At 39.1% G+C, this 18,113-nt stretch overlaps 1 protein-coding gene across 1 annotated transcript in view; it reads left to right on the forward strand.

The window, feature by feature from the left end:
• The window catches only part of Alg10 (alpha-1,2-glucosyltransferase Alg10), a 96,580-nt gene that overhangs the window by 63,612 nt on the left and 14,855 nt on the right, over positions 1-18,113 (forward strand). Inside the window, exon 3 of the mRNA XM_090369097.1 lies at positions 16,271-16,486. Coding sequence (XP_090225223.1) covers positions 16,271-16,486 — 216 coding nt within the window. The remainder of the gene's footprint in view (positions 1-16,270; positions 16,487-18,113) is intronic.

Here is an 18,113-nt window from a genome sequence, read left to right on the forward strand (position 1 = left end):
CTAAAAACGGAAGTTACTAAACACGAATCCACGCGTTGGACTAACACATCCAAAAAAGGAAGGGTATTATCAACCTCTAGTTCAATCATAAACTGAATGATGGGCAACAGGGAATGGAGATATTGCAGCAGCCCAGATTCTGATCCCCAGGGTACATTGCAAAAATATCTTCAACATAACGACACCAGAGAGTGATAGATAGGAATTGGTAAGTTCAAGAAAATCTGACTCTCGAGTTCTTCCATAGTGATATTGGCCACGATAGGGCTAATAGCTGTGCCCTGTATTTGGCGAAACACAGAGTCAGTGAACATGGTCACACACCCCCGTTAAACACAGATTGAGAGCAGTACAAATATCATCTGTAGAGAGCAAAGTTCTATCTCCCAATGTGGCATCCCTGCTATGTACCACTGCGCATACATTATTCTCCCGCGCTTGGACGCACTCTAGTTTGACTGGTGACAGGCAATTGGAGATTTCAAAAATTAGGGTGGAGCTTTCAAATTGCGGCTATGCACCTCATGTTCTAGATAGATGTGAGCTTCAGGCTCACAAATTTGTTACAAAATTTAACCCGCCTCGCGCCAGTCAATTTATCTCTACTGCCTATATCCCCTATTATCCGGGGTATTGGACCGTCTGTTAGGATTTTGCATCTCCATCATATACGATGCGTGCAACTTCTGGGGAGGAAATTACAGTCCATTATTTCTAAGGTGAAAACACCTGTTCCTCCTTTCCTACGGAGTGGTTCTGTATACCGTATTACATGTCCGGATTGTGGGGGGGGGGGTGTTATGTAGGTGAGTCTGGTAGAAGATTGAAAGATCGAGTTTCTGAACATGAGGTGGAACCGCTAATTTAGAACGCTCTGCAGTCGCTAAACATTATTGGGTTGAGCAGCACAATCTTGATCCCCAGCGGGATATTGAAATCATCGACTATTCACTTGATTACCGCCAGTGCTTATGGCTTGAAGCACTACACACAGCCACCAATAATAGTACTATGAATCGGACGAGGGGAGTACATTTACACCCTATTATAGAATGTGTTGTATTGCAGTGCGATGAGCGCTGGCGATCATCACGTGTACGTAATTCTGCTTTACCGACACCAGACTCGTTATATATGATCATGCCCAGCTAACTTGTGCTATTGTAACCATTAATATATTCTGAAGTACACCAGTCACAGACTAGCTGATGAAGAGGCACTTCGCTTCGAAAGCTACTATATATTTTAACGCTTTTATTATATATATTTTAACTCTTTTATCTTATTTTATTTCTGTTTTATTTTATGTATATATTATATTTTTATTTTATTTTAATAAATTTATTTTAACCAATTAGTCGGTCGTCGCAAAAAACTTTGATGATATAATATAACCCGACGCACAAGGCCTGTTTTCTAATTATAAACAGTGTCAATACATTTGGCTTTACTGACCCGAGCTAATTAAATTACTACCTGATCTCTTAGAATTAAAGCTCTGAATTTAAGAAAGAATTGGAAAACTGTCCATTTTTCTTTCCTTTTTTTTTTTTTTTTATAAGACTGATGCTGTTAATACTAATACTAATAAGCATAATACTGCTTCTATTGGAATGAGCCGCAGCCTGGAAAATAAGATGCAGGATATTTCAGAGACTGCTGGGAATCATTGGGGTACAAGTAAACACATGGGTTGTGTTAGGGTAGCTCAGAAAAAGAACAGGTGCATGTATACTTGCGTGTACACCAATGTTAGTTGTTTAGTAAATAAATTTCATGAATTTGAGGTATTGCTCAAAACATCAAAGGCAGATATTGTGGGATTTCAGAGATGTGGTGTCACACAGATATAAGGAATGCAGAAATGGAATTTGCGGAGTACAATGTCTACAGAAGGGATAGACAGGATAGGAAGGGAGGAGGGGTTATGCTATTAGTTAAGAAATACATAAAATCCAAGGAAGTGAAGCCAGTCGACATCGCTGGACAGTGCAGTGTCGAGTCAGTTTGGTGTGACATAAGCATTGGGAGATCAAAATTGAGAGTAGGAGTGTGCTATAGACCTAATGACTCTGATGAATATAATAAGAAACTGTGCAGGGAAATAGATTGGGTCAGTAAATCAGAGAGTCTTATAATGGGGGATTTTAATTTCCCAGATATTGACTGGAATTTGGGGGCTGGTCACTCACACACTAGCAAGGCTTTTGTGGATTTATTGGATGATTGTTTTCTGCATCAGCATGTTCGGGAGGCAACTAGAGGAAGTAATACTCTTGATTTGATTAGCAGTAGTGATTCTTCATGCATTAAGAATCTGCAGGTAAATGAACCACTAGGTGGCAGTGATCACAGTGTGCTGAAGTGGGATTTACTCAAAGAGGTAACTACCATTAGGGGTAAAGGGAAGGGTTATTGCTTTCGTAAAGGCGACTACGATGGACTGAGACAGTATTTAAATTCTATACAGTGGGACCAACTGATGATGTTACCAACAGCAAATTCAAAATGGGAAGCAATCAAAGAACTTATCTTGGAAGCTACTAGGCTTTACATACCAACTAAGAAATATTGTTCAAGGTTTAGGCCTAAGTGGATGTCAGATGAACTAATGAGACATATGGCAGAGAAGAAAAATGCATGGGATACATACAAATTAACGCGTGACACAGAAGCCTATGATAGATATAAGTTGATCTGTAACCAAGTTACAAAGTAGGTTAGGAGGCGAAGGCAGATTACGAGAAATCTTTGGCAAGGGATGCAAAGAAAAACAGCAAAGAGTTCTTTACTTATGTAAACTCTAGAAGGAAGGGGATGAATCAGATTTGTCCACTTGATATCGATGGGTCAACTGTTGATGATCCTGCTCAGGTAGCTAACAAACTAAATTAATATTTTGCATCGACATTCACAATGAGGAGTTATTCAGCGAGGGGAATGCCAGAGGTGTATTCAATTCTAGCAGTAAGCTAGATAATCTTGTAATAACTGAGAGTAAAGTGGAGGAGAAATTGTTGAAGATAAATACAAGAAAGGCACCTGGGGTGGATGGGATCTATCCAGTTATATTAAAGGAGGCAGCAAAGGAAGTAAGCAAACCCTTATAGCATAATTATGAGAGCTTCCTTGGACTCAGGGGAAGTACCCATGGACTGGAGATGTGCAAATGTGACCTCAATTCACAAAGGAGGATCAAAGGGCGACACAAGTAATTATAGACCTGTTAGTTTAACTTCTGTTCCCGGAAAATTAATGGAGGCGCTAGTTAAAGAAGCACTGCAGGATCATCTAGACAAGACTTCAGTTATAGCTCAGACACAGCATGGTTTTGTTAAGGGGAAGTCTTGCCTGACCAATTTGATTGGATACTATGATGCAGTCACAAAAGAACTGGATGCAGGGAATAACTTTGATATTATATACTTGGATCTTTTGAAAGGTTTTTGATACTGTTTCACATGGAAGACTGCTGCACAAATTGGAGCAGTGTGGCATTGGAGGAAAATTGCTGCTATGGATAAAGGGGTGGTTGAGGGGGAGAAGACAGAGAGTGGTAATCAATGGACACTGCTCATCGTGGACTAATGTTATTAGTGGAGTCCCTCGGGGTTCAGTATTGAGTCATTATTGTTTTCTGTATTTATAAATGATATTGATGATGGTATATCAAGCTTAATGTCCAACTATGCAGACGATACAAAGGTTGGCAGGGTTGTCAAGGACACTACTGACAATATGCTAATGCAACAGGATCTGGAAAGGTTGAGCAGATGGGCTGAGAGGTGGCAAATGAAGTTTAACATTGACAAATGTAAAGTACTACATATGGGAAACAGCAACCCCAGAGCAATGTATCAACTCTGTGGTACTACACTGACAGTGGTAGAGAATGAAAGGGACCTGGGGCTGGTTGTGCAGGCAGATATGAAGTTTTCTGAGCAGTGCAGATGGGCTGCAAGAGTAGCTCATGCTGTATTGTCGATGATATATAGGAATTTTTCTAGCAGGGATAAGGAGGTGATTATTCCCTTGTATAAGGCAATTGTTAGGCCACACCTAGAGTACCGTATACAGGTCTGGAGGCCTCATTTCAAGAAAGATGTAGAGATGCTGGAACGAGTACAGAGAAGGGCAACAAGATTGGTGAATGGAACAAAGGGGTGCTCTTACGAAGAAAGGCTTAAGTTTTTCAAATTGCAGTGTCTGGAGACTAGGCACCAGCGAGCTGATCTGATAGAGGTGTATAAAGGCCTTGAATGGTTTGAGCATGCTCAATGCTGATGGGATTCTTCCTCTTGCTCAGAAAATCACCTGAGGGGGCATAAATTCAAATTGAGGAAAGACAGATGTAGGATAGACATGAGGAAATTTGCCTTTAGCCAGCGGGTGGTTGGTTGGTGGAACAGACTTCCATCCCTTGTTGTGGAAGTTGATAGCCTGAATAAGTTTAAGGCTCAGCTGGACAGGTATTTCGAACGAACAGAGGGGTGAAGTGGAAGTGGTTATTTTTTATTTATTTATTTATTTATTTATTTTTTTTTTTTTTGGCTGATGCTGCATAAGCTTGCTTTCTTGCATCAAATGCCTCTACTAGTGCTAATGCTAATACTTTGTCGAGCAGTGCCATTGTTAATGTGTATGGTGAGATCATTGATTGTATGCTTGATCAAAGCAGCCCACCCCCCTCTTTTAAACTTGGGATGAACACATACATTTGTTAACATTGATATTCTATTGGTTCTCCTTTATTTTGTTATTTGTTTGTTTCTTCTTTCTTCTTCGAAGAAACAAATAAATAACAAAGAACATATAGAAGCAATATATAGTGATATAAGCAATAGGCCATCCGAGTTGGATGGACTATTGCTTATATCACTTCATTTGCTACTTTTTTATACATATACACCGATGAGCAGTATATAACATATATTGCTTCTATATGTTACATGACGCGTTGTTCAATGTTGCTTCACAGTCATCTTTTTTTTCTCAAAATTTATTATTTTTACATTTTTATTTATAATGGGTGTGGTGAACACTAGTTGCTTTTCACTGCTCATACTGCCCTCTGTAATCTGTTTATTTTATGCTATCAGCTTCATTTCTTTCTTTTTGGCAGCAATGTGGTCTAGCAGTACATGCTGAAACTATTCTGTTCTTACTGCATTAGGGCCTCCGTGATGTGATTTTATTGCTTCAGCAGGCTGGCATTTCAGTTAGCATCTGTCTCCATTTGTTGTGGTAATTTGCATTACTTTCAAAATGCAATGCAATACTGTTCTTGGTTGTTGTATCCAGGGCTCCCTGATGTGATTGGATGCAACAGTTGTCTATATTTTTCATTCCATGTGCTATGTTTGTCTTATATCTGTTTTTTTTTTTTTTTTTTTTTTTGTGGTTGCTTTATCCGTGTCAATTTAGTGATATTTCACATCTTTTTGGCCTCAGTGCAGTCAAGTGGTGCCAGGCTAAATTTATTATTTATTGGCTTTTAACTTTGGCAGTATTTGCTCATATTTAATATTTTTCAAAAAAATTTTAGACATATTCCTTCCACTTTCCTTCCATTTCTACTTCTGTCTTCATTATTTATTTTTTTCTTCACTCATTTTTCACTGCTTTTATTTTTTTTTAAATGCAGTAGACCCTCACTAATCTGGTTACAGTTAATCCAGGTGTCGGATAACCAGGATCAAAATATGAAAAATTCTATTCACAGTTGAATACTGTACTTTGAAAGACATGCTGGGTTTAGGAAGGTAGATGAGTCACTCTGACTGCGCGGAGAGAGAGACAGAACATACATCAAATTGTCTTGCGTGACACTCAGTCTTGTTGTTGACTCCGAGTCGGATGGCCTATTGCTTATATCACTTCATTTGAAAATGGAGTATTATTCGTAGCATAGCGGTCACGTTATTTTTAGCTCCTGTATTATCGTGTTAGAACTATGGATTTATTTTGTGTTAAAAGTGCAGTTTTTTACCAAATAGATAATTACAACTTGAGGATTCTGTTGGTAAGCATAGTTTTGTGTTATTAGATCTCTCTTTCGAGTTTCTTCCATTTTCTTTTCACTGCTATTGTTCTTTGGTCACTCAGCTTAGGCGCCATAGCCGGAGCCTTTTGGAGGTGGCCACTCCTTTGCCTGACCACCACAGTCTCTATCCTTGCTAATTTGACTGGGGCTGTTTTCCCCCTTCCGTGACCTTGGACGGGCGTCGCATTGAAGCTACCAGTTTCGCCGTTTTTGTGCCTCCGGTGTTTACTTCCTTCTTACACTTACCCAGTGCCAGCAGTGCTTGTCTCAATAGCATGCATGCGTCGCAAATTTTCACCATCTGCATACTTTGTGCAGGTGGTGAAAATTGCATTACTTTCAAAATGCAATGCATTTTGAAAGTAATGCAATCTGCATAAAGATCTGTACAGCACACCCATTTTATGCCAAGATCAGCTACCAGACTGCAAAAATCTGACCTGAAGAGTCTGTTCTTCTGGACTCCGCGAAGACTGAAGAGGTTTCAAGTTAAACTCTTCTTTTGTCTCAGTGCCATCACTTTTAGATATTAAATTTGCTCTACGCATATATTTCTGATTTCAGTTAACACGGATGATAAACAACCTACTGCAGCTGATATCTTTTCTCCGTTGCCATCTCTTGGTGAGATCTCAACACCTCTGACCCCTCAAGTGCCATTGACTCAATCACCGGAACCGACTATTACCTCTCAGGAAAGCTCATCTTCAAAAGTTGCTACTGATTCTCTTTCACAATCAACTCTTGACAAAGAACGTCAGACGGAGCTTCCTTCGAGTAATAAACTTGGAACTGCAGGTGCAGAGGAGAAAAATAATTTAACAAACGCTCAGGCAAGCGACCCCGGACAGAATGTTCTTATTTTATACGACAGAATTGCAAAAATGAGACGGGATCTCTCTAGTTTCCTTTCTTATGAAGGCAATAAGATTACCAAGCAATCGGGTAACACCATAATGGATAAATGGCTCAATTTGGAGACTGTTGCGACTTATCTCCTTGTAGAGAACGAAAAGCTAAAGGCCCTAAACATAGAAATAAATACACGTACCAATCTTTTGGAAAGGGTTATAAATACATTTTCCGGTATAACAACAACAAATATGGCTTGTTTGGCCAAACAATCTGTTAGTGACAGTTCCTCTACAGACAAACCTACATTAAGACATGATGTGTACCCTGCCCCGATTGTCACTGATGATTCAACTTTGCAGGAAGACGCTGCTACTGACACCTCTATTGTCAGGACCTTTGCTGATGCTGCCCGTTCCGCTGCTAATGTTCCTAAAGTGAAACCTGACAATGTCTTAATTCTTAGAGCTTCTGAAAACAGTGATTGTAAGTCAAGTGCTGATGTTAAGACATTGGTGGCTAAAACTCTTAAATCGGATTTATGTTAAGATCAAGTCTCTTAGGCTAGTGAGGAACAAAGGAGTCTTGCTGGAAACGGCCTCTAAAGCAGATCTGGAGTGTCTACTCCTCGGAGTCTTTTACATCTGCAGGTATCAGCTCAGGTGTTCCTCGAAAGGGAAATCCCACTGTACTGATTTATGATGTCCCAAAGGAATTGACACGTGATGAGATACTTGAAAATTTATATAACAAAAATCTTGACGATTCGGGTTTTACATTTGAGGAGGTTAAGAACGGAACTTTCTTTCGTTTCTCAACTAAAGCAAGGTCAAATTTATCTGTAAACTGGGCTGTTAGTTTTTCTCCCAAGATTTACAAACATATAATTACTCTGGAGCGCATATTTCTTGCCTGGAGTTCCCATAGACACAGACCTTATACTGTTGTGACGAAATGCTTTCACTGCTTGGGATATGGTCACACCGCTCAGTACTGCACGCACGAGTCCCCGTCTTGCAGTCACTGTGTGCATGGTGGTCATGTGTTTAACGAGTGTCCTAATAAAAATGAAGAGCCATCATGTATCAACTGTAAGAGAGGAAAACGTGACTTTCACCATTCGGTGAGAGATAGCAACTGTCCTGTCTACAAAAAGGCCTTGGAAACAGCACGACTGAGGATTGCTGATGAGTAACACACCCAATTCCAGTGTATATAGTATAAATAATTCCCTTGCTGGTGATGTTAATAGTACGAACTTGCCTAGTGTTCAGTCTATTAATCTGAAATTTATGCAGATCAACGGGCATAATTCTTGAGTTGTTTCGGACGAGATTAGATTAACAGCAGAACAAAACTCAATCGACATCATCACTATTCAAGAGCCATATTTTGCTAAAGGGCGAATGGGAGATTGTTCAAAGATCACAGGTTATTCTCTTTCCACCCAAGTAATCCAACCTTCTCACCAGCAACCGAAGACTTGTATTGTTGTATTAAACGACAAAATTGATGTAACTGTCATTAATGGTCTCTGTCACCAAACTGCACCTTGTATCCTTGTCACATATTTTACCATGACCTTTTATATCATCTCAATATACTGCCCTCCATCTGAAGACTTAAATAACTCATTAAATTATTTAGAATCCACGTTGAATTTTCTGGGTCCTCATAATGTCCTTATTTCAGCGGATGTAAATGCCAAGTCTAAGTTTTGGTTTAGTGCACGCTCTGATGCTCGAGGGCAGTTACTGGAAGAATTTATTACTAATAATAATATGAAGATCTTTAACAGACCTCAACAGTTCACTACGTTCTCCAGCTTCTCCGGAGAATCAAATATTGATATCATTTTTTCAAATTCCTTCTGTAATCTAGCTATCAACGATTGGACTGTACAGCCTAACTGGACAACAAGTGACCATCGGGCAATTTCTTTCTCGGTCTCCATACCTTCTCGTCCCTCAGATTCGAGTATCTGTGTGCCTGAGTACGTTCGCTTCTCAATTAATAACATTAATTGGGACATATTTGAACATTCTGTAAATGCTGATTTCTCCAAACTGACTAACTCTCATTTTGACGACATGTCTGTGTCTGAAGCTGCGACACAGATTCAAAAAATTTTGATTAATGCATCATATAAATCATCAAGGAAAAAACATCTTTTATAATTATTATGTTGATCTCAAGAAACGTTATGTGAAGGCAATTGCTACCAGGAAGAAGGAAACTTGGACAGAATTTGTGTACAACTCTGGTAATGCAGACCCGTGGGGGCTACTTTATAAAATTGTAAGAAATAAATTATTTACACAAGAAGTGTATGGATCGATCATATACAATGGTCTGTGGAGACCACTAACTGGACTGATTCTGTAAATATTATTCTAGATAATCTTTTTCTACAGGACAATGTGAGCTCTGACTCTGATTTGCACACTAATATTCGTTCTGCCAATTCTCTGTATGTTTCTTCAATTAAGACTGAGCCTTTTAGTGCCATTGAGTTGGACACAGCGGTCAAACAAGTGAAAGTTAAGAAATGCCCAGGGATGGACATGCTGGAGAGTACCTTTATTGTACGGCTCGCCAAGATTAAGCCCAGTATACTTCTACAACTTTTCAATAAATGTTTAGATACTGGGACTTTCCCAGATCTGTGGAAGACAGCCCTTATCGAGCTGATTAGGAAACCAGACAAGCCCCCCAGGAACCAAGGTCTTATCGGCCTATAGCCTTATTGGCCAACCTTGGTAAGCTATTAGAACGTTTAATTGCCCTGCGATTAAACAACTTGTTATTGGAACGGGGACTAATTGTGCCTAATCAATACGGATTCACTCCTGGAAGGTCCTGCGAGGACGTCCTTGTAGACTTCATTTCTTCTGTTGAACACTCCAATTTCAAGTATACTCTTGCTATCTTTATCGACTTCGAGGGTGCTTTTGATTCCCTTTGGTGGGAAAGTACCCTCGAACGTTTACGTTATGCCGAATGTTCCCAGCAGCTTTATCTTCTAATTAAAAGCTATTTCTCTAACAGATTTATCACCGCCAGATCTAAGTACAGAAAAATTTTGCGTCAGGTCTTTCGAGGGTGTCCTCAAGGCTCCATTTTAGGACTACTTTTCTGGAAGGTTGCAAGGTTGGATTACCCGAACCTTTGACAACGTGAAGATCATGGCATATGCGGATGATTTGACAGTCCTTGTTGGTGGCAATTCAAGGTCTTCTATTGAAATATCCGCTGAGAAAGTTCTATCTGATCTTCAACAATGGACAGTTGAAAATAAGTTAAAAAATTAGTTCTACCAAGACAAAAATTATGATCCTTGGCTCTAAATTGGACGTTTGTCGACCACCAAGAGTTAAAATAAACAATAGACAAATAACTTGCTATCAATAGAATAACTATTGACAGCAAGTTAAACTTTCTCCCTCATTTATCCAATCTGCGAATTAAGATCAGAAATTTCATCGGTGCTCTTGTCAGTTTCTAGAACTGAGTGGGGTCTTTCTAGAAGATGTTTAAGAATCTACTATAACTCTGTGTTTCTCCCTATGGTTGCCTATGCTGCTGGCGCTTGGTTCCATAGGGTGCGGACTGTTTAAAGTCCGCACCCTATGGAACCTACGGAACTCTGCCACTCCTACGGAACTCTGCCATTGTGGTGGTGTGGAAGATTGGCAGCACGTGTTGTACTCTTGTCACTCATACAATGAATTTCGAGTAATTCTGCAGAATGCAATTCCCAACTTTTCGTCAGGATTGGAACCTAATTTTGTATCAAATGCCACGAGTTACCGCGCTCTTCATGATTTTGCTAAGGCAACCTTCAATAAAAGGCTCGCAATCCTTTCTGCAATGACTACACATGCGAATGTTTCAAATTCAGCTCAAGACTCTTCACCTTCACTGCAATGACGTCCATTTTCTCAACAAGATCTACAATTCTGGACTTATGCTCTGTTGTGTTGTGGTTTTTTTTTTTTTTTTTTGAAACTCTGCAAGTATCCTACAACTCAATTTGGCCATGAAAATTCCTGTGCTCCTTTGCTTGGATGGCTGTTAACTGACTGTGACTTTGTTATTGGTGATTGACTATGACTGCAGGACTTACTGGATTTAACCTCAACTGTTTATATGGTTTGTGCCTGCTTTTGGGCTTGTGTAAAGTTTTGTCGCTTGAATGGTACTGTTATCCTTAATTATTTTCTTTGAACTTTTTTTTTTTTTTTATGTTAATATGCATAAGATTACTTTCATTGTTTACTTTGACATTTCAAAGTATCATCTGTGTTTACCTCAGTCTGTTGAGGTTATCTTTTGTACAGTATTTAATCTTTGTATAGTTGTATAAGTTCCTTTTTTTTTTACTATTTTTGGCTTGTACTTTGTTGGGCTCTTGGTGTCCCTCTCTTCTGCTGCCACCGGTTGGTAGCCCCTTGGTCTACCTTCCCGTGTGGTGGTGGTGGTGGTGGTGGTGTTGGCGCGTCTCCGACCTGCTGACTCCGGGTAGCCAAACAGCCAGTTCACTTCTGGCCATTTCTGCAGAATCCTCTAATTTAAAAGTGAAACGAGGCAGAGGTGAACTAACGTTCCAGGTGCCGCCCAAGACAAATACATACATACATACATATCACTTCATTTGCTACTTTTTTATACATATACACCGATGAGCCAAAACATTATGACCAGTGAGTCATTGTGCAAATCGAAGCAACTACTGCAGGTGAACTGCGGTGCATGCACAGGTCGGGACACAGTTTAAAAAACCTGATACTGAGCTCCATTAATCAGTGTTACTCTTGTTCTTCAGATGGGAAAGGCAGCATGCTTAAGCGAGTTTGACAAAGGCCATATTGTAATGGCCAGACGACTGGGTCAGAGCATATCCGAAATGGCACAGGTGGTGGGATGCTCGCGGTCAGCCGTGCTTAGTACCTACCAAAAGTGGTCCAAGGAGGGGAACCCATGAACTGCAGGCGAGGTTTCAGCAAACCTTTTTTTTATTATTTTATTATTATTATATATATATATATTTTTTGTGTTTTTGTATGGGCGGCTCCTAGAACAGAAGTTCATCTCCGCCTCGTTGCTCTATTCAGTTTTTACAGACTCTGTCAAAGGAAGGCCAACACGCTAGTGTGTGTTGTGTAGAAAAAAAAAAAATTTTTTTTTTTTTTTTTTTTTCCAAACCAAATCCACACATCATCCAACTTCATCCAAATCCCAGGTTGGATGAAGATAGAAAAGGAAGGAGAGAGAGAGAGAGAGAGAGAGAGAAGTTTTTCATCCCACACGGGAGAAAGTGATAGGAAAGAAAAACTGTGTTCTGTAGCGGGATGTTGTGTTTTGGCCTTTTGGCTACTGGAAGCAGTGATCACCTGGACGACTTCCTCCAGGTACTCGTCCCTAGCAGGGACGAGTACCTGGAGTATCAGCAAACCTTGCATAACAGGGTATCTTTGTGCGGGGGAAACCCTGCTATTGTATTGGATGCAATTTTTTAACATTTCCACTCTTTTTGAATCCCCGCTGTTGACTCCCAAGTCAAAAAAAAATTATTGAGAAATCCCCATGTTATGTTCTGTGCTATTAAACTTGTGGAACACCAGGCCATCCAAAAGATTTAAGTCATCCAAACATTGAAGTATGTTCCTACCACCACAGTTGTGCTAGGTTAATACATCTTCTTTCATTCAGCTATTAGATCAAGGCATTATATTCACCTTTAAAACTCATTACATCAGAAAATCGTTACAATAGATTTTGGAAAAAATTGATTCCGAATCTATTGAAGTAATGGAAACATTTCTCACTTGTGGACTGAATCAGAATCATAGCTTTATTGCTCAAAGCAGTAAAACCATCAACATTAAATGTGTGTGGAAAAATGTTATGGACAGAGTCAGTTCATTCAAGAAATATGGTCGAACCGACAGAAAACAGGATTGGTGTGATAGTAGAACTTGCTACGTCGGTAGGAGGGAAGGTTTTGATGATATGACTACTGAAGCCCTCGTGGGTAGCACAGTTGATAGAATCGCCCTTCTCTCCACACCGGGTGGGAAAGACCTGAGTTTGAATCCTGTCGATGGCAGGAGGGAAATTTTTATGGGTCTTTTTCACAACGTGCCTGAGTTAGTTGGGCTCAGGCAAGGGTAGCATGGTTTTTTCTCCCTGAAACTCTGGTTTTTCGTCCATCAAAGCAGAAAATCGACTTCAGGACACGCAATTTATAGACAATATACAAAGAGCAACCTGATGCTCCTAAAAAAATTTTAAAAAAAGATATGATTACTGAAGATGTTCAAAAATTACAGGTAGAAAAAGGCTGGTGAAGCTGATTTGGTGGAAATGGCATTGGAGGTAAACCAAATCAATTCAGAGGATGATAGCACAGATGAAAATTCTAAACGTCTCACTTTTATACTAAAAAGCATACGGGAAGGCATAAAGTTAGCCGAGCAATTATAATCTTATTTTTTGAATGCAGATCGTTGAATGAAAGGAGCCCAAAGTTCAAAAGGGAGATTCAAAAATGCTTAGTTCCATACAATGAAATTCACAAAGATTTAAATGATGATTAGGTGTAGCCAGTATAATAATATCTTTAATTACAAATAGATACTGTAGCTTTCGAGACAAATCGTGTCTCTTCTTCAACAGAAAATGGAAACTTTAGGAATAAAATTATTCTAACTGACGCAGTTGTGCGTGCGAGGGCACAAGGTAGGTCATTCAATCATTAAATTGGTGTTTATGTTGCTGCCTGGACGTGCGTAGTTTTTCTCCAGTGCTTGTCTAAACCTAAAATGGTTGTCTCTAAGATGGGGTGTAGTCTCATGCCTTTGCGGCGGTTCATGGCTCTCAAATTACACAATATATTGAGTGACTAACCAGAGGCGGTTGCGAAGTGTCGGGATTGGTCAATTATTTCATAGTCCCACTTGGGATTGAGGTCGTGGTGGGTGGACCAGAAGTGTTCCGCGATTGCAGACTGGTCGGTCTCAGTAAGATGAATCGTTCTGTCGTGTTCTGCAAGATGGTCTTGAAGACATCTCGAAGTCTCTCCTATGTAGCAGCTGTCACAGTCTTTGCAGGCTATGCGGTATATTACACTACTGCGTAAGAGAGGGGTGACTGGGGTCTTTACATTGGAAACTAGAGAACGTAAGTTTCTAACAGGCAATTGCGCGCATTTTATGCGGTATTCTCTGAGGATTTTTGAGATCCGGCCCGACATGCCTGGATAGTAGGGAATGTAGGCAGTAGGTACATTGTCCTGAGTTGATGGTGGTCTCGGGTGGACTGTGAGCTCCTGTGCTTGCAATAAGAACTTGTCTAATATGTGTGTTGGGTAACCACAATTGATCAAGTCTGTCCTCACTCTAGAAATCCTCTTGTGCCTAGCTTCATCTGTGCTGGATTGGCTCCAAGCCCTGGAGAATAGAGTGCGGGCAGTGCTGTTGAGATGACTAGGAGCATGGCCGGATCTGTAGTTTGTGAGCTGTCAGCGCCACATAGGCTTACAGTATACTGAGGTTTCTAGATGTGGGCCCATGCATTTTACTAGAATGTCCAGGAATGGGAGAGATCCGTCCACTTCTAACTCTAGAGTGAACTGGATGAACACAGACAGGGAATTGAGATATTCTAGCAATGTTGTTTCAGAGCTACGTGGGATGACGGTGAAGATGTCATCAACGTATCTGCACCATGTTGTAATAGGTACTGGTGGGTTCCGGAATATCTGTTCTTCCAATTCACCCATGGCAGCGCCATGTACCTGCTGGTATACGGAATCCTCAAAGGTAAAGATGCTGCTTGACAAGCACAGGTTGAAGGCGGTACAGATGTCGTCAGTAGACAGTGATGTTCTGTTTGGAAGGTTTGAGTCATTCTCAAGGAGCCTCTTGGTGCAGTGTACTGCCTGTTGGACAAGGATTGATGTAAATAGCAACACTACATCAAATGATGCCATAACAGCATTGTCAGAAATTGAGAGCTCTTTAATAAGATGAATGAATTCGCCACTATTAGTGACAGTGTGGGTGGTATTTCTTACAAGAGGTGTGAGGAGTCGTGCAATATATTTGGATAGTTCATATGTAGGTGCATTGCAGCAGGACACTATGGGCCAGAAAGGAACACCTGGCTTATGGATTTTTGGTAACCCATAAAACCATGGTAGTTGGCAGCTTGTGGCATGAAGAATCTGCTGTCGGAGCAGAAATTTTCTTTGCTTTAAACCATGCATAGACAAGTTATTGACGTATGACTCCAGACGTCCTAAGACTTTAATGGGCGGATCTGTCACAGGTTCATATATGCTGGGGTCTTGCAGGAGGACCAGGGCTTTCTCTCGGTAGGCTGGTCGGTCTAATATGACAGTGCAACATCGTATTAGACCGATTTGTCAGCAGGAAGCACGACGGCGATGCTGTCCTTTCTTATAGAGGAAAGAGTGGCGTGCTGACGGTGATTAAGGTTTGAGCAGGTAGGCCGTGTTCTTCAGAGGATGGAGGCAGTTTTGAGATGGATTTCTGTCTCAAAACGGAAATCTCTTAATTCATCATAACATATAGGATATTCACATTCTTTCCTTGTTTTTAGAAACCTACAGTACTTCTTATTCCTGCTATCCTCACCCTTCTAGTTTTTGGCACCTTATGTATTTTTCATTCCCATCTTTGCACCTACATCAAAATTTATCAGACTTATTAAATCCTCCTTGCATATATATATTTTTCCATCCTTTACTTTATCTTTATTTTTATATATACACTGTTTGTACCCTAAAAATTGTATACCAGTAATAAACCACTAATCAGATCAAAACATCCGATCATATACTTTGTTAAATTGTTTATTTTATTAGATTGTTGTTGTCTTAGATACCTCACTATACTCAGCACTGAGTGCATATGTGACTGCTTCATTATTGATAGCAACATACTTCTGTAAATAGTGGTAGACTGGTAATTATCTAATACAGAATAGAAGTTTTGTCAGTTTTTGTTATTTACAGTTTTAAGTTTACTCTAGGTTTTAGGTTTATTGAAAGTTTTAGTTTAATGTTTATGCTTTATACAATGAATGCTTAATGAAAATAATAAATGAGAGAAAACAGTTACATTATTCTTGGGGAAGTATTTTGGGGTAAATAAATTTAAGACACTTCACACTATTTTCACACAGTTGCATTCAATTTTACACTTACTTTAAAATTTTTACCTTGTCTGTGAATTGGTATAGTAGTTGTTAATTGCAATAGTTTCTTTAAAATTTTAATACTGTGTCTTTTATGAAACACATACTACACTTTTGTGGGTTTTTAAAATATCCCTTACTCTTATTTTTTAGGGAACTACAGGAAGAAAACTAGTATTTTCAGCACTGAATTTGGCCATATTTCCTCTGCTATATTTTTTTACATTTCTTTATTATACTGATACTGGAGCATTGTTTTTTGTATTACTTATGTACTTGTTCCATCTTCACCATTCTGACTGGACTGCTGCAGGATTTGGAGCACTTGCTGTGTTATTTCGACAAACTAGCATCATATGGGTATTTTTTGTATGTATCTTTTTATATAATCTTATTAAATTGAAAAAACTATATCAAAATGAATGGAAGGAGGAGGGGGTGGGGAAGAGTGTATGTATTAGTTTGTGTGTATGAAAAACAATTCTTTACAGTAAATTCTCAGTGAAGTTTTTACTTATCTGTCACATTGAATGAAGTCTAAGGCCCAATCATTTATGAATAAATATATTTACAAAATTACAAAACAGGGGAAATTATAGAAATTATTTCAGTGCAAAAACAAACAGGGAGATGTAACAAATCTTTGGGCATGGTATGGGAATTTTTAATATAAGAAAATACATATTAAGAAAAGTAAACATTACTGGGTTGGAGGATTAAATTAATTTTTAAAGTAGCATTTTCATCATTAAATCTTATTTAGATGTGAATTTATATTTTTACCTGTTAGTATACTATACATTTACCTTAAACTCAGACTGAGGCAGAGCTGCACCTTATTATCACCTTTTGGTAATTTCTTTTATGTATATACAATTCACCAGTCCATTTAATTAAAAAAATAATGAATCTTTATTGTATGCTTATTATATTGTGCTGTTTAGCGCTTTTGATGCTGGATTTTTGGACACTCATTTTGACCTGGGATTGAAAACCACAGGATTTCGATCTGGATTGGAAAGAGTAGCGACATTTTTGGGCTTTCTTCTCACTATGACTGAATTAATTAGCCATACTTTACTCACTTTACTCATTCTATTAATCAGCCTGGTAAAGTTTCCTTGAAAAAAAAAATATCTAGTTTTTATTCTGTTAAATTGGAAGAAAAAGTTTTGAAAGTAGGGTGGTTCCTCCTCCAAGTCTGCATATTTGCACAAGAATGCAGTGAATATGTTAAATGGTAGCTTGCAAGGTTCCATGATCTCTGAATAAAATAAAGGTTGTAGACTAGGGGCTCTCAATCTTTTTTTTAATAACTTAACAACACAATATAATAGTGTAACTTAATTTAATTTATTATGGTACTCACCTTTTTATAATCTGCATTGATGTTAGAATAAAATGGATGATAATTTTAAATTTAAGTTAATGTGAATAAGTTAGGATTTAAAAACAGAATTAAAATATGCGCAAGGAAATAGAAGTGCACGTCTTCGTCCTTGGTTGTCAATGTTGAAATTGGAACAGTTGAAGTTATATGGTTGAAAACAGAAGGCCAATAGCCATAACAAGTGGCTTTCGTTTTACACGTCTTCAGTTGGCAATGGTAGAATGAGAGTGAACGCGTGTATTTAAGAAGACTAAAGTTCCCGTGATGCTCCTGGATACACGTGGGAATATCAGGTGCATGAGATTCCAGACCGGTGCTATGTTATAGGGTAGTTTGGATTTAATACTTGGAGAGTGGAATGGTGGCGAAACCATTCTATAACTAGGGCTTCATATTGGAAAATTTTAAAACTGGATTTTAATTTGATAATAGGAATGGCTGAATCTACTAAGGGGGTGGTTGTGGGATTGAACATGTGTTGCTAATTTGGTATTGAACTGTCCCGTCCTAAAGCTATTGTAGTGGTAGTACGTACGTGTGTTTGATGTTTTGATGGAACCGTATTTTGTGGTGGTGCTACCAATGTAGCAAGCATTACAGTTATGT

The sequence above is a fragment of the Mastigoproctus giganteus genome, chromosome 2, assembly GCF_048544385.1.
Source record: "Mastigoproctus giganteus isolate SK-2022 chromosome 2, ASM4854438v1, whole genome shotgun sequence".
NCBI lineage: Eukaryota > Metazoa > Arthropoda > Arachnida > Uropygi > Thelyphonidae > Mastigoproctus > Mastigoproctus giganteus.